We start from the raw sequence: 27,344 nt of genomic DNA, 5'->3' as shown, positions 1-27,344 counted from the left end.
CTCTATGTTGTTACTGTATTTCTTTCTTCTTCTGCATGTGCTTGTAACTCTTCACATTCTTAAATAATTGACTGGTTAGAATGATTCACGCATAACATAGGAAATGATGTCAATTAATTGGAGCACGAGCAAGCATTCAATCGTAACATTCTTATTTAATAAGTTTTACTCGGGATACAATGATTCAAAATATCCAATACCGAATTATGGGGATTTTTTTGAGTATAAGAATTATGCGGATCTTTACAACACAACGTTTGGGATGTGACTTTTTGTAGTCAAGTAGAATCACAACAAGTGTAATATATGATGTTACGTTATACGTTCATTCTTATCTTCTTATTCGGTATTAGATTAGTTTGTTTTTATCTTAATTATTTAAAATTAGTTTTATTCATTTATAATTCAAATTAAGATTTTCTTATCTCGAAACTATAATTCTATAAAATCATTAAATTCCTCACTTATTTTTTCTCCCCATTCTCTCCCCTAATCTCCTTTCCTAATTTCCCTTTCCTTAGAATTTCTATCGTTAAACGTAATTACACTTCTTGGGAGTTTCATCATTAGTTAGACCAATAGACCACTGAAGAGTAAGCCCAATCATCTTCGGTAATGCAAAATAAAGATATATATATATATATATATATATATATGGGTGTTGTTTTTATCCTGTTATAGGAAAAAACAACATTCATCCTGCTGATACATAGATTGTCGTGGTTTTTTATTTTTTATTTTTTATTTCTTTTAACTAATGGGACCCACAAGTTCTTGTTAGTGCAGGAATGGATTCAATTTTGCCTGTAACATAACATGTATAATTCCATATATATATATATATATATATATATATATATATAACTGCCAAAAAGTCACATCCCAATTGCTCATGTTTTAAGGATCGCATCCTTGAATCATGATATCCCGAGAAAAACCTTTTAAACCCAAGTCTTTTATTTCACGGATTTCCATTACCTATTTACACCTATGTTAAAATTGAATATGGTAATTGATCAATATTTTAGGAGAAAAATTATGTCTTTTTTTTTTATTTGAATAAACCAAAGTATCCTACAAAAAAAAAAAAAAAAAAAAATCTTGTTTAATTGGAAACATCCACGTCATAGTGAACTCTCCCAAAGGAATTTTCTTTTCATTATTCAATAAGAAGCTAGAGAGGATAAGAGAATATCTACAACTAAATTTTGAATTAAAATAAGAATAAAAAAGAGAGATTATACTTACTACCTCTTTTTCTTATTACATTTTACTATCAAATCTTAACTGTTGATTTCTGACAGTCTAATGGTTATAATTTATTGAAAATTAATAATTCATCAATAAATATGATCCAATAAATTAAAACCGTTAGATTGACGAAAATCAACAGTTAAAATTTAATAATAAGAGATAATAAGAAAAGAGGTAGTAACTATAACCTCTTGAAGAAACAATATAACTTATTATCCCTGGAAAGTAATGTTCACATTTTTATCTTTATCTCTAATATGATGGGATGTGATCTCCACATCTTTATTTTTTCCCCTAATACTCCTCCTAAATTGAGAGGGAGGCAACAAATACTCAAATTGTAAAAAAGGTCATGAAACAAAGCTAACAAATTAAATAAGAGGCAAAGCATCTAGTAAGCAAGACAAAAGAGACAACAGCGGTTGCATGCTATGTAGCACCGATACGACACGCGACATGTGACACGACACGACACTCCGACACGTCAATCTTAAAAAATTATGGATTTCGACACGTTGGGACACGTTTTAATATTAAATAATATTTTTAATTTATATAGAGTATATTTCATTTAATATTTAATAATTTAACAAAAAAATAAAACTAAATTAATAATACCCATCAACACGTTATAAAGATGGAAGCTTTAATAAAAAAAATAAGAACTGGGATGAGAGAGATATATAATATCAGATAGAGAGATCAAATCATATTAGAGAGAGATACAACAAGAGCGTGATGAGAATTGACAACAATGATGCTGAGATGATCTCTTATCTACTTAAGGGGAAAAAAGACAAAAAGATAAAATTGATATGATCAGGTGGAAGCTTTATTAATATATTTTAACTTTTTAAAAAAAATAATTTTTTTATAAAATAAAATAAAAATTAAAATAAAAAAATTTACGAAAATGTCATTTGACCGTGTCGGACACGGTCAAATTCGCGTGTCGGAATAGTCAACGTGTCGGAAAAAGTCAACCGCGTGTCCGACACCGTGTCGGAGCGTGTCGGACCCGACTCTTCCTGTTTTTACAAGTGTCCGTACTTCCTTGGTTGCAAGCATCTCGTAAGAGAGCCCTTTTAGGGACTCAAATGCATACAATGGATAGGCCTTCACGCCAAGAGGCTTATAGAATTAAAGAGGGGACATAGGCCCATCAACTACATATGGCGCAAAGGGCATAACAGGCATCTTCTAAATCTGTTTGGTGTGACGTATAAGGCATATACGTTATGACATTTTCGGTTGTTTGGTGTGACCACTGTATAGTATAAACTTATACAGCATAATTCTTTAATACATCAAAACGATGTATAACTTAGTCCAGCCTAAGAGTGAGGGATAAGACCTGATAAAAGATTGATGTATTAATATCGTTGACCAATGTAATTCTCAAAAATTAATATATTATTTTAATGTTAATCTATTAAAATAAAAATTTATTTTTCAATATATTAATTTTTAAAATATTGAATATTTTTATTATAAAAATTAATTTATATTTTAGACACACTGATCATTAAATTTTTATAAAAATTAATATATATGACATTTTTTGAAGAATTATATAAATTCTTTATTAAAGGATATTTTTATTAAAAATATTTATTTTTATCATAGATAGTATTATACAGTGCATTACCAAATACTAGATGATATTATTTTATACAATACCGTGCCAAACGCTTGATAGTATCAAATTCAATCAGGTCTTATACAATCAAGTCTTATACTATCAAATCTTATACTATCAGGCCTTATCTTATACTATACACCAAACATGCCCTAAATGAAAAGAGACAGCAGAAGCAAGCAACATTGTGGACAAGGGATCAAAATTCTTCAAGCGTACTAAATGACGAGATTGCACTCGCACACGATAAATATTGTGAATGAATTATCATATATTTTTTATTATTCAATCTAAGACCTCTAAAACCTATTTGGTGTAATTGTATAGTATAAGCTTGTACAGCAAGATCTATTAATCAGGCCTAAGAGGATCGGATTAAGCCTGATAAGGAGTTGATGTATTAATCAATACAATTCTCAAGAATTAATATATTATTTTAATATTAGTATATTAAAATAAAAAATAAATTTTTAATATATAATTTTTTAAAATATTGAAGATTTTTATTTTTGTAAAAATTAATATATTTTTTGAACACATTGATCAGCATATTTCTATAAAAAAATAATACAATCTGATATATTTGGAAAAATTATGTAAATTCATTATTAAAAGGTATTTTTGACAAAAATATTTATTTTTAACCTATCTAGTATTATACACTGTATTACCAAACATTGGATGATATTATCTTATATAATATATTATCTTATACAATATCATACCAAATGCTGGATAATATTAAAATTTAATCAGGTCTTATACTATCATTCCTTATCCTATATTATTTACCAAACATGCCCTTGTATGAAGGTGTGGCCGGAGCACATATTGTCTTTTCAGATTTGTGCTTTTTGGCAGCTATCTGGCATTGGGTCTATTGGGATCTAGAAATATTTTGTGATGAACGTACTTAAAACACGTATCTACAACTAACTTCCAAAATAAAATACAAATACAAATCATCTAGAACTTTAAGAGGATTCCTAAACACTACATTGCTGGCTGTTCTTTTAGCTAGAATATTAGCTATCAGATTTACTTTCATTCTGATGAGTAATACTACTAGAACTTCCTGCATTTGTCATTTGAGCTTCCAACAATTCTGCCATCTGATATAAACATTACACATTTAATTTTGAGTCAGTTTAAACTTTAAAAAAGTTAAATGCATAACAAGGAAGCATACATCAAACCCTTTGTTATAAGGCCAATACGCAATCATTAATGTATTTGAGCAGTTTGTGTAGAGAGTTAGGTATGTATCCTTAAAGGGAGTAGTATGTCACTGTGGAAGTGCTCTTAGAGGCGATGATATATATCAAAGCTGTTGAAGGAGTTACCATGTGAGTATCTCAGTGAGGTTGAGAGGAGGGATTGTGTGATGGCGATATGATTATATTTTTTTTGCAGAGTAACACACCTCATAAATACAATGGATGCAAGATACTCTTCAATGAGAGAATGAGATAATAGACATATATATAGGTGGGACATATTTTCAAATGATATGATAAGAGAAAGGGGTGAGTTACTATTATCTCATTTATGTGAGTGAGGTAACATACCAACAAATGTATGATGGTGAGATGTATTGTGGAGTGAGAAATCCTCTGGCATGAGTTCTACGATTCTCACTATAATGAGGCACGAAAATGACCCCTTAATTGAACCTCTAAGAGCCTGCCCATAACTTTAAACTGTGAGGCCGGTCCATAATAATTATATGTCGTTGATTTGATTTACAGAATAAGAATTTTGTTTTCTTCAAAGGCTCTGTACCCAGGTTCTGTTTTCTTCAAAGTATAGGATTTTTGTTTTCAAAAGCTTAAGAAGCTGAAATTAATTAATAAGAATAATAATAAAATAAAACAGTTTTTATTTAGCCAATCAATAAAATCCAGTTACACAACTTGTTATGCAACCTTGTACTAAAAAAAAAACTAGTTATGCAACTTTAACAAATTATACCATTTTTTAAGACATAAATATCACATGCTAATATGCTCAAACATTATATTGAAAAAATTGTTAGAAACCAAAGTCTCCTATACTTTGTAGAGTACTTGAAAATTGACAGTTATCTAAGGCACTCAAAAACTTTATGCTCTATATAGCTTATCAATGTCTAATTCCATACACAAAAGGGCCGACCCAGTTCAAATACCAACATCTTAAAAATTGCATAACAGAAGATTTGAATAAAAATTGCAACTTTATAGAAAATATAAAACTTAAAATCTCATCACCCCATTGTCAAACATGACAATCACATGAAAAATGCAGTCACCTAACAGAGAAGTAAGCATTTGATAAGTCCAAAAATGTCTAATTTGGAAAACCTACATATCTCAGAAAAAAATTATTTGGGAGTTGAGACTGATTTGGGGTATAGAAAGATAAAACCAGGTATCCTAGAATTGATAATTGTAAAATTCAAAATCTTTAATTTCTGGCCATTGATTACCAAAAATAAAATTTAATTCTACATGCTATGATTTCCAAAGATACCTGTGAAAGATCATGTTGAACGACGACTATTGCATAGATGCCCAAACTGATTCCAATTCTCCCCACAGTGGTAGCAGAATTGGCATCCACACCTGGAAAGAGAAAATGTAGTTATTATAATGATTTCCCCAAGCTTTCATTATAATGATATAATAATGAAATACATAGATTGATTGATACTTAAAAAAGATGTGAAAATGGTTAAGGTGGGGATACAAAAATACAATTAACCTGCATAGCATGTGTTCACATCCACTACGTCTTTGAACATACATATAGCATTTGGGACATTTCTGCCACATTTTCCCTTTGGCTAACTCCAAAAACTTCGTATCCAAGTCCTTTTCAATTTTACTCCTTTTCAACTTTCGGAATTCGTTGCAATTCATTTCTGCATGCCATGGAACCTTACACTGCGCACAAAATAGTCTATGACAGGAGGGGCACTCAGAACTGGTAACAACTTTTCCTCCATCATTCACCAACAAAACAGAGCAATTCTTAAAGGGGCAATAAGTCTTTTCCGACACAGCAATTGAAGACTCGCATCTAGCAGATTCCCAACGATCAATAACTTGTTTAGGCAAAATGATTTGCAAATGTTTTGGCTTCAATTCCACAGAACATTTTGGATTTGGACAATTCACCTTGAGAATATTTTGCTGTATTTGATTGGCAACATACTTGGATATGCAATCAGTGCAAAAGGGGTGGTTGCATTGACATCTTCTGAACATATGAGAGTCTGGTTTGAAATCAAAACATACACCACAACAATGGAGTTTTGAGGTTTGACCAGTGGCTGGTTTCTTCTTTCCTTCAGGAACGAGAGTTATTTTCGTCTGCTGGAATTGTTTGTTGAGCACACTTTGGTGGTTTATTTGACCTGCTGATGAGTTTGGGTGTTCTTGATCTTTCCATGATACTCTCTTCTTCGGCACGTGCATGAGAGGATCTTTCGTGGCTGGTTTCGTCTTTCCTTCAAGAACGAGAGATATTTTCGTCTGCTGGAATTGTTTGTTTAGCACACTTTGGTGGTTTATTTGACCTGCTGATGAGTTTGGGAGTTCTGGATCTTTACATGATACTCTCTTCTTCGTCACGTGCTTGAGAGGATCATGGAAAGTGCCAGAACTCCCAATGGCTGCTTTCTCCTTTCTTTTCATCACTTTATATGTGACTAATTTCTATCTGCTGATTTCGTTTTTAGAAGATATGTTAGGATCAAAGGAGTGTGAAATCTGTTTTAGGGTTTCAGGTGTGTGCTGTAGCACAACAGAAATCTTAGGGAAGAAGGAGAAGAGTGGGAAATATATATAGAGAGAGAGAGGCGAGTGAAGAAGAAGTTAGAGAGATCAGCAAACGTGATTCGTACGCGATCCCCACTAACCCACACAATATGGAGCACATCTTTTGTGATAGTATAATATGTACTCCTTTACTAAAAAGAAAAAATAATGATGGTTTTGAGAAAAATAATCATACAAACAAGGGTAAAATAATAAAAAATATATATTATATTTTTTAAATTAAATAAATAATGCAGTATTACTATAGTACCGAAGATATTTCCCACGATATGGGTATTTTAAGTCTACAGAGTACAGATTAAAACGGTGGAAGGTGGATAACACCCCAAGCTCAGTTGTTGTATCACTTACCCGGTCACATGATCATTCAAGGGTCCGTTTGTTGGATAAGGACGGATAGGATGGAACACAGATAATAAGAAATGATAACTGACACTACATTTTCTATTATTTATTTAATGCGCATTAAATAAATATGAAATATGATATTATATTTTTTTTTTCATACCTGGATCTGTAACAAAAGAAGGAGAATGGAGAATTGGTGAGATAAGAGTAGAGAGAGAGATAAATTAGAGAGAGGATTGTCCAACTTTTCCCTCTTTTCTATTCCAGCCCTTCTTTGACTAGATACTCGTATCACTTGCATTATTCCTGTTTCTATTTGTCTGGGTTTTCATTACAACATCTGTTAACACTATAAAGTGGACCGACTATTGAAAATAGTCTGCTAAGTAATTGGGCTTCTTTCTAACTCTAATGGGTCTGTTCTCATTCAGTCCATCCAAGTGAGTCGCAACACTTACACTTTTTTGTTTGTGGATTTTTTTTTCCTTCTTCACAAGTACTGACTGAGGTGTGTATTTCCTTCTTCTTTTTTTAATCATATTTCCTTTTTTTTAATAATGAAAAAAATGATTCTATTTAAAAAAATTAATTTTCTTTTAATTCTTCTCCTTTTTTATTTTTAGAAGAGAGAAAGGGAGAAGATTAAGATTTCTCAGATAAAATTAGTTGTTGAAGATTAAGATTTCCTTTTCCTTTCCTTTTTTATTTCCTTTGTTGTTCGAGAAACATGATAGGAGTATGTATTGGAAATGAATCCTCTCATATTAAAATTTCACATTACTTGAATAAGAAGAAATAGCTACCAAAAGCTCACACATCGAATGTTATGTTATAAGGATCCTCAAAATTCAGCATCTAATATTTTGAATCATGGTATCCCGAGTAAAACTTGTTAAACCCAAGTCTTCCATTTCTTAAAAGCTTGCCACACCGATTTTCATGAATAAGATAAGGATAATAAATAATATTAGTTATTGAATTGTCATGTGGTCAAGAGAACCGAGTATGTATCCCTCAAGGAGTGTAATATATTTATCTCGGAGTACTCTTAGTGGCAATGGTATAGACCAAAGCTCTTATGGGGTTTTTCAAGTGCTGTATAACAGTAGGGGTGTTTAGCGGTTATAGTGATTTTTCCAGTGAACAGAGTAACAACTCATAGAAGTAATAGAACATTGATGATCTCTTGGTGAGTGAAAGTAGATTTTCCTTGTCTTTTTTATAATTGTTGAGCTATACATGGTGTAAACTTGGACATATTACTTTTGATGGATCATTCTAGTTGGGCTAAGTCTTTTATTCTTATATTATCTGACTTTGTGGTTGATTTTGTGATGCAGATTGCGTGACTTGGTTTTATCCCTTATGAGATTTTTGGGCTTGTATGAATGCTTTTCATCTTCTTCCATTCTCTCTTTATTGTGTGCTTCTCTTCACGATTTTATTTTTCTAGAACTTGCTCTTTTTCTTTTTAAAATTGTATTTTTCACCTATATGCATAAATATGATAGAGTCATTCTTTCTTTTGTTTTTTTTTTTCACTTTGACCAGATAGCCACCCTTACATTGGTTAGCCCTTTTGTGCTTTTTTGTATCCTTCTTTTCTTAGCCACATTACTAACCTAAGTGAAAAACAATATGATTCCACACCTAGAAAATTACTGATTTCACTTTTGTTTTGTGTTTAAGTGTGGGGGTTTGCTCGGCATGTGCAACTTTTTAAGTGTAGAGGGAGGCATTTTATTTCATTTTATTTTCTACCATTCTTCATTTTTAAATTGTTATGTAAAAAGAAAACAGAAAAAAATTAGAAGAAGAATAGAAGAAAAGAAAATAAATAAATAAATAAAAAGAAAAAATATATGAAAAAAATAATATGTATATTTAAGTGATTTTGTATTCTTTATTTTGGTTTTAATTTTGTTCCTTTAGTTTAATTCTTAATCAACGCTCTTTAAATTTTTTGGGTATTTAGCCTCTCATTTTCATTCTTATCCATACTTTCATCTCAGCCCTGTTACAACTTTAAATAAAGTCCTTTTGATATGTGAATCCATTTGTTATTAGTAGTGGAGAAGTAGAATAGAACATGAGCAAACTTATGGTATAAAAATTTTCTTTAGTAGAATTTGAGTGATACACTTATTTTATTTTATTTTTGTAAATAGAGTGATACACTTATTTACCCTATACACCTGAAAGAGTAATTGAGAACATCCTTTGATAGACCAATTTACATAATTAGCATTATCAATTGAGATTATCAGGTTTTGTGATTTGAGATAAATGAATTTCTATCTTGATTGGTTGATCTAATGAAGCTTTGAGATCCTTGCTCATCTTTTGTATTCTTTGCAATTGTTAGAAATGATAAGTTTAACTTTTAGTCTTTATTTTTGTTCTGTCATTTCTTTAGTTTTGCTTTAAGTTTTTGGTTTAATCCAGAAGTACAAAAGAATAAGTGCGAAGAATTTGACAATTAATATTTATTACACTTATTTGTGCTCTTAATTAATAGTTTTAAGATTGTTTATTGTGAAAATAAAGGACTTTTGAGCTAAATTAACTAGTTGGGCTCTTAATTTAATTTAATTTGTTTTTATCATAAATTTCCAAATTTACTTTACTCCAATATTTTGATCATAACTCTTGCTACAGGTGATTTGGATTTTTTCTTGGAATAGAGGTTCAGAGAACAACTTCCAGAGAACTAGGGGTTTGTTTGAATCTGTTTTCAAAAACAAGTATTTAATTTTCAGAACAAAAAAAAAAAAACTCGTTTGTTAAGGGCTCATTTGTATTGCCTTTTCAAGAAAGTCTTTTTTATCACTTCCTTATTTTAAAAGTACTTTCTATAAAAGTTATAGCTACTTAGATTTTTAAAAAAATATTTGACTTTTGACTTCTGCTTTTTTAAAAAGCTAAAATTTTTAGCTTCCGAAAAAAGTAGATTTTTGGCTTTTTTATGACTTGTGCTTTTTTTAAAAGCAGGCATCCAAACAGACTTTTTTCGAAAAGTGCTTTTTTTTTCTTGAAAAAAGTAGCTTTTGAAGAAGAAAAAGCCCATCCAAACGGGCTCCAAGGCTTGTTTTTTAAAAATAGTTTTAAAAATTATAACTATTTTTTAGTTTTTAGAATCAAATTTAGAAAACATATCAGAGTAATTTATGTTTTTCGTTTTGGCTTTAACTTAAAAAAAACACATAAAACATTTATTTCATTAACTATTCTACAAAACAATTTTAAGGAACAAAAAAACACAATCAAATAGACCCTAGTTCTCTCCCAATCCAAATACATCAAGGACTTACTCATCAAAGGCAACATGGCGTAAGCTAAAGGGTTGCTATATTGGATTTGAATTAGATTTCAGCGGATCAATCTATATTGATTGACTGCCTCCATTATGTTCTTGCTAGCAAAGACCACTATTTTTGGCTTTGGATCTTCCAAATCATTCCCGCAAGAGGTCTGTGTGAAACCAATGCGCTTAAAATGAAGAGTTCAATCATGCAAAAGTTTTGATGATAACAAACAAGCATAGAAGCGACATTAAGGATAATACAACTCGCAACAATCAAAAGTCCTAGGAAGCAATTCAAACAAGACAACAAGAGAAAATCATTCAACACACAAGATCAATATTGAAACATGCTCTTGAGAGCTTAGATCTAAATGTAAAGGTAATTGATTAATGATGCATAAATGAGCTCAAAGGGCATTTAACTCTATGCATGCATTATCCATGTCATCAATCACTTGAAAGCTTTGATTATTATGAAAAAGACCCTTGATATGTTTTATAACCTCAAAACATTCTGTACAAGTCAAGGAAATACATTAAAAGTGATTAGAGACTAAAAGAGAAGCTTTACAACTCATAAAACTGCATAATTGATGATCTGTCTAAGAAAGTATTCGAATACTCCATTGGCTGTATTCGAATACTTGTGCTGAGAACAAAGTATTCGAATACCTTGATAAAAGTATTCAAATACCAGTTGAAGTATTCGAATACCTCACGAATAATATTCGAATACTTACTGGACAGTAAGCAGTATAACGGCTATAAATGGCTATTAACGGCTAGTTTTGCGAAAATGAGTGTTCAAAGGGTCATGGGGGGCCCTCTATAAATAATGATCACTATTCACATTGATGGGACACCTTTCTTAATCATTATTCTTGCTTTATTTCACATCATTTGCTTACTTTCCATCATCTTGATCATAAATCACCTTTGAGCTTTAATATTGTGTCATTGATCAATACCTAGCTTCAACTTGTATAATCTGTACTTCAAGAGTACAAATCCTTTTCTAAATACTCTCAATCTGTTCATTTGTGTTGAGGGTATTGAGACCCTAGTGAAAGAGGTTGCTCATAACCTAAGTAAGTGAGTGGAAGTGTAAAGGTTTCACGAATCAATATTCTTGAAGGTTGTAGTGGTTTGTCAAGCACCCTTGAAGCTTGATAATTAATGGAAAGTTGAACGGGCGGTTTCAATCTGGACGTAGGTCACGGTGGTGGTGACCGAACCAGGATATATAGTGTTTGCAAACTCTCTAACTCTCTATCTCTTTATATTAGCATTATTTGATTACTTGAGCTTATTTATCTCTTCACTTTATATACCACTTGCTTGTGTTAATTTCTATTCTCTAAGCTTTACTTGTGTCAAATTATATTAACTCAAGAAAATCGATTTCAAGAAAGGAAGTGAGGCATATTGTGAAAATATTTTTAAAACTCAATTCACCCCCCTCTTGAGTTTGAGGCCACTTGTCCAACAGTCTGGACATATTTTTTATAAATCTTTGATAAAAAGATTCATTCTCTTCATAAAAAATAGGAGGTAGAACCAATAAAGATTTTTTTTTTCGATTTCTTTACCCCTCTTCCATCAGGCTGCGAACTCTTCAAATATAGATCCAATTCTTATTCATATTATTCCTTTTATCGCTCCATAGGTAGGGTTCTGAAATATGCAACTCTTACTCTGTCAAAAATCAATTATGTTGTGAATAAAGCGTGACATTCATGGCTCAGCCACTTGAATAGCATTAGACTGTTGTCAAACAGATTTTGCAGTATCTTAGAAGGACTTTGCATCATGGAATGTTGCTTAAACCTTGCAATCCCAATCATATTTTCTCTATCATAGCTTTTTGTGATGTTGATTGGGCCAGTGACCCAGATGATCGCAAATCCACCTGACGCGCTTGTGTATTTTTTGGCTTAAACTTAGTCTTTTGGTGATCCAAGAAACAAAATCTAATTGCACGCTCTAGTAATGAAGCAAAGTATCGCAGTCTAGCTCTAGCTACTGCTGAAGTACTTTGGCTCAAATTGCTTCTTCAAGAGCTCCATATTTAGTTCACTACTCCCCATATTTTCTGTGACAACTTAAGCACAATGTCTCTTTCCCATAATCTGTGCTCCATGCCAAAATAATTCGTATAGAGTTATATATCTTTTTGGTCAAATAGTGTGTTCTTGCTAAGGAAATTCGTATCTATCATGTGCTAGCATTGGATCAAATTGCTGACACTCTCACCAAGAGTCTCTCTGTTTCTTGTTTTGCTACATTAAGGGACAAACTAACTGTGGTGGACTCACGTTTTGCTTTATCCACCTTGAGTTTGAGGGGGCTTATTAATGTAAATATGAAAGTACAACTTTTGTAATGTCTATTGAGTAGTAGAGATATTTTTGTAACTAGTCTAGTCTTATACTATAGTCTGAGTTGTACTTGATTCCTACCTCAGTTCAATTTCAGCAAACTGATTACTATTATAACAGAGTAGCTACTAGCTGTCGTGTCACCAATGTAAATAAGCTCTATAAAGAGCATATGTGTATCGTTTCTAATCACTTATCAAAGATAAAAACTATTCAGATATTCAGATTTGTCTCTCTCCTCATTTCTCTATTATCTTTCTTTCTCTTTCACTCATTTTTCTCGAATTTCTCTGATCAGATCACAATTTTAACCAAAAGTAGGAGGAGATACAAAAAATTAAAGTTAAGTTGATGTTATAATCTAATTATATGTATAGAATTTTGTTTATCTCTAAAATTTCTTAGGAGAAATGTGCTATATATTCTTGCTAGTTTGCTACATTTTGTCATTTATACTTTATTGCTGCCTTATTGCATTTTGTTTTAATTATATATTTTTAAGAATAAGAGTATTTCATTTTAGGGTAAAATATGTATCATTTTTTTTTTTTTGATAACAACGTGTATCATTTTAAAGGATGTAAAGTTGTGTCATTTTAAGAGAGAGAAAAAGATAGATAAAGAAGGAGAGAGAATTGACAAAAAAAATAAAGGTGTGGGTCTCACTTCTTTGTAAGAGTGAAAAGATATAAATTATGTCATTTAAAAGAATAATCATTTTTCCCTTCATTTTAATGTCATTACCTTATATTTTGTGGTTTGCAATGCCCTTCTTATGCAAACTTTTTTCTTACACATATCCGATAAAGAAATTAAGATTTATCTTACAAAATTTTAACAAAGTCGTGATCCGCACATGCCCTCCAAAACGAAATCTGACCATTAAAATTTTTCTATCGACGCCCATTAGTTTTCCATGTAACAAACCACGGATCATAAACTTAAGCCGTCGATTAATCCGAATCCAACGACCGAGATCAAAATTCAAAACTCACATGCCTCCTCTTCCCGCTTCAATATAAATATCCCAGTCACCTTCGTCATTAACCATTCGAGTCAAAATCAACACCCAAAATCTTCAATTTCAATTTTCTCGGGAAAATGTCTGGTCGCGGGAAAGGCGGTAAGGGTTTGGGGAAAGGAGGCGCGAAGAGGCACAGGAAAGTGCTGCGCGACAACATCCAGGGAATCACGAAGCCTGCGATTCGGAGATTGGCTCGGAGAGGTGGCGTGAAAAGGATAAGCGGGTTGATCTATGAAGAAACCAGAGGTGTTTTGAAGATTTTCTTGGAGAACGTGATTCGCGATGCTGTGACGTACACGGAGCACGCGAGGAGGAAGACGGTGACCGCCATGGACGTGGTATATGCTCTCAAGAGACAGGGAAGGACCCTCTATGGGTTTGGAGGTTGAAGAAAGCACTTTTTCTATTTTTAATTTTAAAATAATGTATTACTACAATTTATGCGTTTTAGCTTGTAACATGTGAATTCTATGAAATATGTGATAGGATATTGTGACATTCAAGTTATGTTACATCCATGTGACACTCAGTTAATCTCACCTTATATTGATTTAATGGTTATATTTATTTTCATCTTTGTATGTTCATGATTTCTTAAATTTAATATTTTATATTTATTTCTATCTTTGTATAGTTATGATTTTTTATATTTAATATTTTTACCTTAAATTTGGGAAATCATGACATACAAAAATGGAAATAAATATAAGTATTGGATCAACATAAGCGATCTAACAATGAGATTGATTAGGTGTCACATGGATGTAACATAACTTGAGTCTGAGAATATCCTATCTCATGAAATATTAAGTGCTTCTCAAGTTGTGAGCTAATTTACTTGTTATTTATGTTATCTTTTTTTTTTTTTGATAACATTATTTATGTTATCTTTAATAAAGTAAAAAGTAAATTTGTTAAAATGATATTAAAAATCACTCATATTGGTAAATTTGTTAGTATAAAGTAATTTTTCTACCCATTTGTCTTAAAACAAACGCATTTGATTTGATTGGTAAGCATAAAAAATTATGCAATACATAACGTCAACACTATTACATATAAAATAAATTCAAAGGTAGATTATCTTTTTATTCATTATTAATGACTTGACTAGTAAATGAGAATCTTTATATGAAAGGTTCAAAAAAAAAATAATCATGTGTTCTTAAAGAATTGGAAGAGACCCTTGTTCTATAGAAAAAATCAATTTAATTTCAAACTCATTATTCGTGATTTTTTTTTTTCGCTATTTGAATTTTTGGAATGTTATGATATGTATTAGGGTTTATAGGATATTTTGTTGCATATTATTTTATAACTGTTCTTAACTATCTATTAAGGTAATATATAATTATAATATTAAAATTATTATTTTTTTCCTGCACTTCAATAACTTGAATATTTTAATGAAAAAAGTTCATCAACGCTCCCTGAGGAAACTACAAGAGCATTAGTGAATCTTTCTCTATTTTAATTGTATATTATATATAGTTAAAAAATAATTGCAGAATAAAAAATTTATTCCTATAACATAATACTTATATTTTTGTATGCATTTTTATGCTCTCAAATTATTTTTCGGTGTATGTAGATGTAGAGTGTTTAGTTATGTGGATTTTTTTTTTTCAAATTTTTTTTAATGAGATTTGCGTATTTATTTTGGAGAGCTCATTATTTTCTATTTCTCGTTTCTAGTTTACGCAGATGTCTTTACGTTATGCCATTTGAGCTATTGAAAGGTCTCAACCCTTAAAATAATAGTAATGAATTCTCTTCTCATTAAAAAATTATAAAAGCTGTTTTGCCAGTCCATAAAATTAAATATTTCTGCTATCAAAAAAATTAAATTAAATATCTTCCATCGAAAAATAACTTTTAAGGCTTATCAAATAGACAAAAATATGATTGAGGCACTCGTGAATGATCGAATAGCCTCCTTTTACGAGAAACAATTGAAACATTATTTACGGTTCTTCCTAGCTTTCAGCCTAACAACCAAATGATCATTACAATTATAATGGGCAGGATTACATTTATAAATTTTTATGTGTATATTATTTGAGTATGTATTATCCCTAGTATATAATATAATTTATAAAAATTAGATTATAAATATAACTTACCCTATTCAATCTAACTTACCCCTATTATATTTATAGAAAAACATTGTTACGAGTATATAAAAAAAATGAAACGTTAACAAGATTTCATTCTTTTAATAGTCGTATATATTCTACTTCGAAGAATTTAGATTAAAAAAAAAAAAACGTAAGTGATTTTCTAACCTCTGTTGAATATTATGAAATACACTACATTTTAGGCACAAAAAAAAATTAATTATTGCATTTTAATTAAATAATTACACATTTATTCAGTTTTGGAAATAATTACGGATCTATTGCACAATGTGACCCCTTTTTTGGGCGTCACATGTGACGCCTCTTTTAGGCGTCTCTCACCTGAATGGGCCGTCTCTCATGAGGTGTTGACACGTGTCATTTTTTTTTTCAAAAATAATAATAATTTAATCAGAAAACTTATGAAGGCCATAACTTTTGACTCGGGTATCCAATTCAGGTAATTCTTTTTTTAATTCCACATTACTTTTCAAGATCTACGCAAGGACATCTCATTTGATATATTTTATTTCTCACAAACATAATTTAAATTTAAATCAGGTAATACTTCTTCTTTAGATATTTAAAATATTTATTTAATTATTTTCTTTATTAATACATATTTTTCAAATTGATTTTTGAGTTTAAATGACAAATCAAATCTTTATTTTGTTTTCCTTAGTAATAATAATTGTTACTTTTAATTTAAATCACAAACCAAATTTTTTTATAATAAAAATAAAAAAATTTATTTTTTAAATTAAATCACACATCAAATCTTGATTTATTTTTTATATTAAATCACAAATGCAGAACTCAGAGGCTTATAGTTTCAAAATGTGACACGTGTCAACACCTGACACGTCATCAATCACGTCTAAATTGGATTTCAATCAAGAGGCAATCACGCCTAATTTAGGTGATTTTATTTTTGAAAAACATTCATAAGCCATCATTAATTTCAGACCACGAATAATAACCCAGAAACTTATAGCATTAATCATTAATTTCAAAAATAATATCTTCTTCTTTAGTGATTTTAAATATTTATTTAATTATTTTCTTTATTTCTACAGATTTCAAATCTTTATTTTGTTTTCCTTATTAATAATAATTTTTATTTTTATTTTAATTTAAATCACAAACCAAAATTTTTTAAAATTAAAAAAAATATTACAAAAAATAAATAAATTACAAATCAAAATTTTATTTATTTTTTATATTAAATCACAAACCCAGAACTGAGAGGCTTCTTGGTTTAACAGCTCTTATAATACCATTCTTGCAAATTAAAATTGTGTTTGTGAGAAATAAAATATGTCAAATAAGATGTCATTGTGTAGATATCGAAAAGTTATGTGGAATCAAAAAAAGAATTACCTGATTTAGATACACGAGTCAAAAGTTATGGCTTTCAGAAGTTTTATAATTAAATTATTATTTTTTTTAGAAAAAAATATGACACATGTCAACACCTCATGAGAGACACCCCATTGGGGCGTCTTCCCTTTGGTGAGAGACGCCTAAATGAGGCGTCACATGTAACGCCTATAAAAGGCGTCACATTGTGCAATGGATCCGTAATTATTTTCAAAATTACAATAAATACGTAATTATTTAATTAAAATGCAATAATTAAATTTTTTTGCCCTACATTTTGTGGGTCTTCAGATTCATAGGTCTTGTTTAATGTTTTCTCTTGGGGGGTTTGATTGAGCATAAATTTTTTGAATACTAGGGAAATATAATTACTAGGAAAATGAATTTGGTAGGAAAATATAAAAAATGTTGTTTGGTTGATCGAAATATTACCAGAAAAATTTATTTAAATTTGCAAAATCTATGTTCGGAAGAAACTTGGCACCTGTTTTTTCACTTCCCCAGTTATCTCAAGATATCACATCTCAACTGGTATTCCATAACAGTGAATTTCATCCAAAAATCAACACAAAAGTCATTTTTCCATCTATCCTATTTGCCTAGTATTTTTTTCAAAAACCTGAATCAAACGTGGTATTTTCTAATATCCACTTACACTTTTCCCTCAATCCCAAAATAAATCTTCTACCAAACACTACCTTGTACGTCGAAAGTGTATCAATTTCCTGGAATTGTCAAACGGGTCTTTCTTCTACTACCAGAGACAGAAGAAATTGATAACGAAGGAACGTGCTGACAGCTAGCAAACACCTTTGGTCTATCTATATTTTCTTGGGTCACAATTTCGTTAATAAATACACATTTTTCTTTTTGAAATTTTTTTTTCATAGTCCTCACCTATCTTTTCATTAATAAAATAAACAAAATTATCAAATAGTTATTAGACCCACGTAAAATGATATTCCTTTATTATTATCCTCTCTATTTTTTTTACAAATGTTTAAAAATAAGAAACAAAATAAAAAAATGATATTTTAGTAATTATTAAAAAAATTAAAAAATTGCTTAAACTAATTATCACTAAAAGTTCTTTTGTACGAAATTTTCTTCCTTCAAAAAGTAGCTTTTTTAAAAACAAAGTGCTTTCTATTTAATATGTACATTTGAATACAATTTTTAGGAGTTTAATGTTTCCATTTTTGTTATAAATTTTTTTTTGTCACAATTACATAAAAGTAAGTGGGTCCTATTACAAACAGAAGAGAGAAATTTTTTTTATAAAACCAACTCATCTTTACATAAGTGTAATACTCTAAAAAAATATGAAGCCATAAATTAAATATTTTTCTTAAAATTTAAGTTTGTTCCAATCACATCCCACTACTTCCACCCACAGCCATCGCTATCATTACATGTCATTTTTAATATTTTTATGGATTTATTTTTTCTGCATTACTACATATAAGTTATTTGCAGTAAATCTAATATGATGTCGGGCAAAAATCATATATTTTTGTAATCTTAATTTATTTTAGGGTTATTATAATTTTTATAATTATAATTTTTAATCTTTCAATTCCAAAACGACATCGTTTTGAAAGTAAATGCAGATAACTTATCTGCATTAACTACAGAAATATTTTTCTGTATTTTTATATACTGTATCCAAGTACAAAATAACTTCTAACTTAAAAAAAAAATTAAATGAAAAAATATGAATTGTTTTAAAGGACATAACTTTAAATTCTTTTAAAATGGATAGATACAAAGAGACGTGGATCTCACTAAAAAAAATAAAAATATAGATCTTTTTTCTTTGTGTCTATTTTTTTCTTAAAAGATACATTTTTTCAATTCCATTATATTCAAAAAAAAAAGAAAAAGAGAGAGACATTTTTTCCAAAAATTAAATACAATACATAAAAAGTAATTTTTTTTTTTCAATAATTCATCTAAATGGCCTCTAAAAGCAAACCCCAGGACAGGACCATGAAACCGCGTAGTGACTAAGGCTGGTGGCACCCATTGACCTGGAAGTGTTTTCAAACTTTTATTTTTTTTCTTGGCTGCTCATGCTTTGACTTGTTAGCATGTAAATTGTACGACTTTTACTTATAAATTCTTAACTTTAAAAAAAAAAAGAAAAAAAAGTACTTGTTAGGCTTTTAATTGTCAAAAGGCTGGAACAAAATCTGTTTTGAAAAACAGGTATGAATCAAATAACATGTGGAAGAAAAAAAATATATAAATAAATTTTTGAAAGCAACTTAAACCAACTTCCTTTTAATTTTTGGTTACTGAAGATGATATGGAAAATTAGCCTTAGCTTCTGCAAATGAAGAAACCAATAGGCCCCAGTATCCAAGAGAGTGGTGCAGGCAATAACAACAATGGCACACGAAGGCACAATCATAAAGATCAAAGTGGCATGAAATATTCATGTGGGGGTGTTTTTACTTTTTTTCTCTTCTCTGGGAAAGGAAAAACATCCTCAGATGCTGTTGAAAGTGATGACAGAAAGAATACACACAAAGTCAGAGGTGGATCATGTAAGTCTGATGAATAATATGTGTTTTCTTTTGCCATTTGATTATGTGAACTGTTTTTTTTCTTTGTGCTTGTTCATGGTCAACCCTTTATGTATGCTGTTATTGAAGGAATGATTTCATCTTAGTGCATAGTCTTGGGTTTTCCAAAATTAAGATTTGTTTGAATTTGCAGCTTCAACAGATGTATCATCTAATAGTTCGAGGAGTTCATCAAAATGGAAGTTTTCTCATTCTTCAGCAGCATCATCTAGTGCTTCAAGTAGTCAACTTGGAATGGGAAACTTCACCTTTGAGGAAATTTACAAGGCAACAGCAAAATTCTCTATAGATAATAAGATTGGAGAAGGTGGGTTTGGAACAGTATATAAGGGAAAGCTTAATGATGGATCCCTTGTGGCTGTAAAGCGTGCCAACAAGGTATGGCATAATTTTCATCTTTTGACTTTTCCTTCTCTAGAATTTGTTCAATTCAATTGTGATTGAAGTTGATGAAAGAGCCTGATCTAGTGAACTTTCTTGACAGGATGTACATAACAAGAACTTAGCTGAGTTCAAGAATGAAATAAACACCTTGTCAAAAATTGAGCATATGAATCTTGTGAGGTGGTATGGATATTTGGAGCATGGAGATGAAAAGATTATTGTTGTTGAATATGTTAACAATGGAACTCTTCGGGAACATCTTGATGGTAAGTGCCCTTACTGTTAGTCATTCATCACATGAGGAAAAAACAAAGAAGGAAATTATCTGGTTTTATACACAGCAGATGGAAATTTATGATCATAACCTGGTATCTTCTAATTTTAGATACAATAACCAATCTTACTTAATGAAGATGTTTCTTGTTGGAAAAGAAGAAGAAACATCAAGAAGTGACTTGAATTTTTCTGCAAACTCACAAAGCATAAAGAATTAAATAGATGAAACTGGGAAGGACATGCACTGTTTAGAATATCTATTTTCACTATTCAATTTGATCTTTTCAGATTTTATAAAATTCAGCTTTTTGCATCCTTTGAAGATTAAAGCAATTATATAAGGTCTAACTTTTCTCCATTATTCTTGCATAAATAATGGTATCAATCTTTTCATCTGGAACTTCTCAGAATGTTTTACCTGCACATTTCATCCCTTGAAATGCACTTCAATAGCATTACCAAACTTCTCTCTTTGCAATGAATTTTCCTGTGAATAAATAAGCTGTCCTGGGCGAAGTGGATGTTTGGGGTAAAGGACTTAGCAATTCCTCATGTACCAAATCTAGACTTGTGCAGAGTATATATTGGTTTATAATGCAATAATGAAATGCATTATCTCTATAATCAATTGCTATGGCCTATAATGACATGGAAGTTGTCAATTATTGATGCAGGTATGCGGGGGAAAGAACTAGAAATCGGTGAGCGTCTAGACATAGCAATTGATGTAGCTCATGCAGTTACTTACCTTCATATGTACACAGGTATGTGTCCTTAGAAAGGAAGAAATATGTAACAACAAATTTAAGTTTCTTAATTATTGTAGTGTAAGAAGGCGAGTCTGGAATAGTGTTAAAGCTGCTCTTTTGTGACTAAAAGATTAGGGGTTCAAACTCAGAAAATAGTCTCTTTGCAAATATACAAAGATAAGGCTGTATGTAATTATTACCCTTATCCATGTGTAAGGGCATGCTATTTGCAAGATCTGCTCATGTTATGTTACAACTAATCATTTAATCTTGTTTGTTCTCCTAACTCCAATGTACAAGTGAAAGCATTTGAATGCCTGAAACTTTGTGATGTTTGATTGACAGATCATCCAATTATTCATAGAGACATCAAAGCATCAAATATACTAATCACTGACAAACTAAAGGCCAAAGTGGCAGACTTTGGTTTTGCTAGGCTGGCTGCAGAAGACCCAGATGCAACCCATATTTCAACTCAAATTAAAGGAACAGCTGGCTACGTGGATCCTGATTACATGAGAACACACCATCTCTCTGAAAAGAGTGATGTTTATTCCTTTGGAGTGTTGCTTGTTGAAATGATGACAGGAAGACATCCAGTTGAACCAAAGAGACCCCTCAGTGAGAGAGTTACAATTAGATGGGTAAGTATGTCAAATATACCAAATACATAGCAAAATAACTAAAATACTATTTTTACTTTATGAAGTCATGCATCACTTTAGAATAAGTTGTGATTGGTTCAACTATATCCCAGCCAAATTTTAGAAAACATAAAATGAATTTTGTGCTGCATCCAAGTTATTCTAACTTCTAAGCATGCACATTGTGGTTAGTGGATCATTCCAGAAAAAGGATATCTCAAGTTTTGAATGACATTTGGTTTCCTCAATGTTTTGAAAGTTGTAGTAAGTAGCTAAACTGTCCCAGGAATTGTTTTGAACTATTAAAAGCTTTTCTACTTCTGTTTATAAGTGTACAATTCATCAATTTAAAGATCATATATAAACAAATCTACTGCCAAAAGAGGTTGAATTTAGTATGTTGTAAATAATAGTTTAGAATAGTAGTATAGAAGTCCCACATCATGTATATCTCTTTGTATTTTCTTTCTTTTGAGTTATATATTAGACTCTCCGCTGTGTAGTTAAGACACACGGATTACTTATAAATCTTGTTCTTGATATTCAACATGGTATCTAGAGCCTAACAAGATCCGCATCTTTCCGGTAGACCCACTGTTTACCGAGTAAAAATCTTCCTGGAAACTGTCACCATCGTCAGTTTCCGGCCACCGTCTGCCACCACCGTCCTCCACCGGAAAAATTTCTTGGCGCCTGTTTTGATCAAAAAGTACATCAACGGACTCAAAAGAAGCCGATCTACCCAACGCCGCAAGACCCACAGTCATCAGAGGTTGCCAGCGTCGTGGACTACCATTTGACCGTCGTTGACCGCCACCACCTGATCACTTTTTAGGCACTTTTTCCGGCGAGCCACCCACAGTTGTGATCGTCACAAAGAGGCGGTTCTTTCCGTCCAAGGCCCGCTCCTAAATTCCCACTGAAGCATTTCTCCTCTTTCCATTACTGTTCACGACATCTTTGTTTCAGCGAATTGTTCTTGATCCATGGCTGATTCTAGCTCATTTATCCTTCCTCAAGATATTTCTCGGCTCACGATCACTGGTTCCACTGCTACTGTTGTGCATACAGGTAATAACGTTGTTGGTTTCACTCAAAGTTCATCATTTAGTCATTGGGTTTTTGATTCTGGTGCCTCTGATCGTATTTCTGGTAATAAATCTTTGTTTTCCTCTCTTTCTACCTCTGGTTATTTGCCTGTTGTCACTATGGCTAATGGTTCCCAGGTTCAGTCTCATGGGATTGGAACAGTACATAGCTTTCCCTCCATTACTATTGATAATGTGCTTTATGTCCCTGGTTCACCCTTTAATCTCCTTTCCATTAGCCGTTTAATACGTTCTCTTGATTGTCTCATTTCTTTTACCCAAAATTCTGTTGTTTTACAGGACCGAAATTCGGGGAGGACAATTGGCGGCGGATTTGAGTCCAATGGCCTTTACCTGCTCTCCAGCTCCTCTCATGCTCATTGTGTATTAGATTCTCCACTCACTATTCACGCTCAGTTGGGTCATCCTAGTCTTACAAAGCTCCAGAAGATGGTACCACGTTTGTCCAAGCTGTCTACTTTGCAATGTGAATCATGTCAATTCTGGAAACATACTCGCAGTTCTTTTCCTAATAGAGTCAATCGTCGTGCCTCCTCTCCTTTTAGTTTGGTTCACTCTGATGTTTGGGGACCCAGTCGTACTGAATCAACTCAGGGTTATAGATATTTTGTTACCTTTATTGACGATTATTCTCGAAACACTTGGTTATTTTTACTGAAAAACCGCTCTGAGTTGTTCTCCATATTTCAGAAGTTTTATCATGAAATTCTTACTCAATTTGGTATTCCTATCCGCACTTTTCGTAGTGATAATGCTCGTGAGTATCTGTCTCAACCATTTCAATCATTCATGGCATCTCACGGTATTCTTCACCACACATCATGTGCACATACCCCCCAACAAAACAGGGTTGCTGAAAGAAAAAATCGTCATCTTATTGAAACAGTTCGGACACTCTTAATTCATGGGAATGTTCCTACCAGTTTTTGGGGTGATGCTGTTCTCACCGCATGCTATCTCATTAATCGCATGCCTTCCTCTGTCCTTGGTAACCAGGTACCGTACTCTATCTTGTTTCCTCATCAGCCTTTACATTCCTTACCCCTTCGTATTTTTTGTTCTACTTGTTTTGTCCATGAACTCGGTCCCAATCGTGACAAGTTGTCTGCCAAATCCCACAAATGTGTGTTCCTCGGTTACACCCGGACACAAAAAGGTTATCGATGTTACTCTCCCAGTCTCCATCGCTCTTTTGATACTCAGTTACCTATACCCTCTGTTCCAATTCAATATGTTCCGGCACCAGATTCCGCACCACCACCGCCTGCACCAGATTCCACACCACCAGCGCCTAGTGTCACTTCTCCATATGTCCCAGCACCAGATCCTCCTCTCCAAGTTTATCACCGACGGTCATATCCACCCATACCCCAAGACATTGATGAGGTTCCTATGGACTCAGATCTGCCGTCATCAACTCCTGCGGTTTCGGTCCCGCCCTCCGACATTGACCTACCAATTGCTCTCCGATAAGGTACTCGTAATATTCGTCCTCCACCCAGGTATTCAATAAATATGAGTTATCATCGCCTTTCTCCATCACATTTTGCTTGTCTTTCTTCTTTGTCTTCTGTATCTGTTCCTAAGACTACAGGTGAGGCATTATCCCATCCAAGATGGTGACAGGCTATGATTGACGAGATGTGTGCACTTCATGGAAGTGGTACTTGGGATCTGGTTCCTCTTCCCTCTGAAAAATCTGTTGTTGGATGTAGATGGATATTTACTGTCAAGGTTGGTCCTGATGGACAGGTGGATCGTCTCAAAGCACGTTTGGTGGTCAAGGGATATACTCAGGTGTTTGGTGAAGATTATAGGGATACATTTTCCCCTGTGGCAAAAATGGCGTTTGTTCGCCTCTTTATTACTATGGCTGCTATTCGTCACTGTCCGCTTTATCAATTGGATGTCAAAAATGCTTTCCTCAATGGTGATCTTGCAGAAGAAGTTTATATGGAGCAACCTCCTGGATTTGTTGCTCAGGGGGAGTCCAGTCTAGTTTGTCGACTCCGCAAATCTTTGTATGGTCTCAAACAGTCTCCACGAGCTTGGTTTGAGAGGTTTAGCACCATTGTCCAGCAGTTTGGTATGACTCGGAGTGCGGCTGATCACTCAGTCTTTTATTGCCACTCAGACTCTGGATCTATTTATTTGGTAGTATATGTTGATGACATTGTCATTACAGGTGATGACCATCAAGGCATTACTCAGTTAAAACAACATCTCAGTCATCATTTTCAGACAAAGGATCTCGGAAGACTACGATATTTCTTGGGAATTGAAGTGGCTCAATCCAAGGATGGTATTGTGATATCCCAGAGGAAATATGCTATGGACATTCTAGAGGAGACAACTTTGTTGAATGCTAAGCCCGTCGATACCCCCATGGATCCAAATGTCAAGCTTATGCCAAATCAGGGGGAGCTATTTTCAGATCCAGAAAGGTATAGAAGATTGGTTGGGAAGCTGAACTATCTGACAGTTACTCGACCAGACATCTCATTTGCAGTCAGTGTAGTAAGTCAGTTCTTGAATTCTCCTTGTGAAGATCATTGGAATGCAGTGATCCGTATCCTTAAGTACATCAAGAATGCTCCAGGTAAAGGTCTCCTCTATAAAAACAAAGGTCATACCAGAGTTGAGGGATACTCAGATGCTGATTGGGCAGGTTCCCCCAGTGATAGAAGATCCACATCTGGGTATTGTGTATTCCTTGGAGGTAACTTGGTTTCTTGGAAAAGCAAGAAACAAAGTGTAGTTGCCAGATCAAGTGCTGAAGCAGAATATCGCTCCATGGCCACAACCACCTGTGAACTTATATGGTTAAAACAACTATTGAAGGAACTCAAATTTGGAGACATTGGCATAACATCTCTCATTTGCGATAATCAAGTTGCTTTACATATTGCTTCCAATCCAGTGTTTCATGAAAGGACCAAACACATTGAGATAGACTGTCATTTTGTTAGAGAAAAAGTTCTCTCTGGAGATATAGTCACTAGTTTTGTTAACTCAACTGATCAATTAGCTGATGTTTTCACTAAGTCTTTGAGAGGGCCTAGGATAGATCACTTATGTAACAAGCTTGGTGCATATGATCTATATGCTCCAGCTTGAGGGGAAGTGTTGTAAATAATAGTTTAGTATAGTAGTATAGAAGTCCCACATCATGTATATCTCTTTGTATTTTCTTTCTTTTGAGTTATAAAATAGACTCTCCACTGTGTAGTTAAGACACACGGATTACTTATAAATCTTCTTGTTCTTGATATTCAACATAGTATATCTGTTCACAGCAAATTCCTTAATCAGAGAATGATGAAATTAGAGATAGAAAGAAGTTAATAACATTAAGTTGTGAGTGGACTAATGGATTCTTTTATAAAAAACGTGTTAGAAAAATATAATATAAAACCTATTATAGATATATAAAACTATTAATGTAGTCTCACCTAACAGCTTAAGCTTTTGGGTTGAATTGGTTCTTACAAAACTATTTATGTGGACTTCACTTACCGGTTATAATTTGCTTGTATGCAGGCAATGCAGATGTTGAAACAAGGAGAAGTTGTGATTGCCATGGATCCAAGGTTGCGGAGAAGTCCAGCCTCAAACAAGGCAGTTCATAAAGTTTTCAAGCTAGCTTACCAATGCCTTGCACCTGTGAGAAGATCACGGCCATCCATGAAGAATTGTGGAGAGGTTTTGTGGGGAATCCGTAAAGATTTTAAAGATAAAGCCTTTTCTCATTCCCCACATGGTGCTCACCATTCTGCAAATTTTCCAGAGAAAGATGCTAGGAAAAATAGACATATGACATTTGGTATTGAAGATAACAAGGGCCATAAATTTGATTCTGCATAATCATTATTCATTTCTGAGATTTGTTCTGATTGTTCTGCTACAGCTCTTAGCTTGTATCATGTGCATTACATGAAGCTGTTAGTTTTCATGAGGTTTTTCCCTCTTCCATTTTGAAATTCTCAAGGTTTTAGATTGTTGAGAAATTCTAAAGAGAAAGTCTTCAGCTTGGATCTCATTGTATACCAGTTTGGTCTTTTGCATTTGATTATAGCATCCTTTGTGTTGTGACTTGGGGTGCTGTAATGGCTAGTGTAAACAGTGAGAATCTATTTTGCTTCAATTAATATGATTGTAATTTTGAGGCAGTTATGGTTATATATAATTGTTTGGCATATACCATTAAAGGATTTATTGGTACGGAGTTTTTTCGGGGTGATAAAAGTGTTCAAAAGAACCAAACCAATCTATAACCAAACTGATCCATATTTTAAAACCGGTTTCATATGAAACTGCATTTTATTTTAT

At 32.4% G+C, this 27,344-nt stretch overlaps 3 protein-coding genes across 5 annotated transcripts; 2 read left to right on the top strand and 1 right to left on the bottom strand.

Moving 5' to 3' along the window:
• Positions 1-3,649: 3,649 nt before the first annotated feature.
• Positions 3,650-6,775, bottom strand: LOC133316287 (uncharacterized). Of its 2 annotated transcripts, XR_009752181.1 has the most exons (4): positions 5,636-6,775; positions 5,405-5,496; positions 4,462-4,576; positions 3,650-4,005 (listed from the first exon to the last, which is right to left on the bottom strand). XR_009752181.1 is itself a non-coding variant. In XM_061518024.1 (3 exons), the coding sequence occupies exons 1-2, from the start codon at positions 6,568-6,570 to the stop codon at positions 5,415-5,417; spliced, it is 1,017 nt and encodes a 338-aa protein (XP_061374008.1). In that variant the 5' UTR covers positions 6,571-6,775; the 3' UTR covers positions 3,650-4,005; positions 5,405-5,414. The 2 variants fall into 2 exon arrangements, 1 of the variants encoding a protein (XP_061374008.1); XM_061518024.1 differs by lacking the exon at positions 4,462-4,576.
• A 7,032-nt stretch (positions 6,776-13,807) lies between these two features.
• Positions 13,808-14,323, top strand: LOC133316286 (histone H4). Of its 2 annotated transcripts, XM_061518023.1 has the most exons (2): positions 13,846-13,890; positions 13,942-14,323. In XM_061518023.1, the coding sequence occupies exons 1-2, from the start codon at positions 13,846-13,848 to the stop codon at positions 14,155-14,157; spliced, it is 261 nt and encodes an 86-aa protein (XP_061374007.1). In that variant the 3' UTR covers positions 14,158-14,323. The 2 variants fall into 2 exon arrangements, with proteins under 2 accessions (XP_061374006.1, XP_061374007.1); XM_061518022.1 differs by having other exon boundaries at positions 13,808-14,323.
• Positions 14,324-19,569: 5,246 nt separating this feature from the next.
• LOC133316292 (calmodulin-binding receptor-like cytoplasmic kinase 2) lies at positions 19,570-27,066 on the top strand. The gene is made up of 6 exons (XM_061518030.1): positions 19,570-19,814; positions 19,987-20,231; positions 20,338-20,503; positions 21,188-21,277; positions 21,608-21,906; positions 26,556-27,066. The coding sequence occupies exons 1-6, from the start codon at positions 19,601-19,603 to the stop codon at positions 26,877-26,879; spliced, it is 1,338 nt and encodes a 445-aa protein (XP_061374014.1). The 5' UTR covers positions 19,570-19,600; the 3' UTR covers positions 26,880-27,066.
• Positions 27,067-27,344: the final 278 nt, after the last annotated feature.

This window comes from Gastrolobium bilobum, unplaced genomic scaffold, assembly GCF_033153095.1.
Source record: "Gastrolobium bilobum isolate Gb01-03AN ecotype WA unplaced genomic scaffold, APGP_CSIRO_Gbil_v1 utg6012, whole genome shotgun sequence".
In the NCBI taxonomy this organism is placed as follows: domain Eukaryota; kingdom Viridiplantae; phylum Streptophyta; class Magnoliopsida; order Fabales; family Fabaceae; genus Gastrolobium; species Gastrolobium bilobum.
Note: the sequence above shows the minus strand (reverse complement) of the source record. Positions and strands in the feature narration are given on the sequence as shown.

Bases quoted from the DNA above. Each gene is read 5' to 3' on its own strand.
- LOC133316287 (XM_061518024.1), bottom strand. From the start codon at position 6,570: ATGAAAAGAAAGGAGAAAGCAGCCATTGGGAGTTCTGGCACTTTCCAT. The intron at 5,497-5,635 runs GTTAATTGTATT...TTCTCTTTCCAG, and splicing joins TGTGAACACATGCTATGCAG to GTGTGGATGCCAATTCTGCT.
- LOC133316286 (XM_061518022.1), top strand. From the start codon at position 13,846: ATGTCTGGTCGCGGGAAAGGCGGTAAGGGTTTGGGGAAAGGAGGCGCG.
- LOC133316292 (XM_061518030.1), top strand. From the start codon at position 19,601: ATGAAGAAACCAATAGGCCCCAGTATCCAAGAGAGTGGTGCAGGCAAT. The intron at 21,278-21,607 runs GTATGTGTCCTT...TTTGATTGACAG, and splicing joins TTACCTTCATATGTACACAG to ATCATCCAATTATTCATAGA. The intron at 21,907-26,555 runs GTAAGTATGTCA...GCTTGTATGCAG, and splicing joins AGAGAGTTACAATTAGATGG to GCAATGCAGATGTTGAAACA.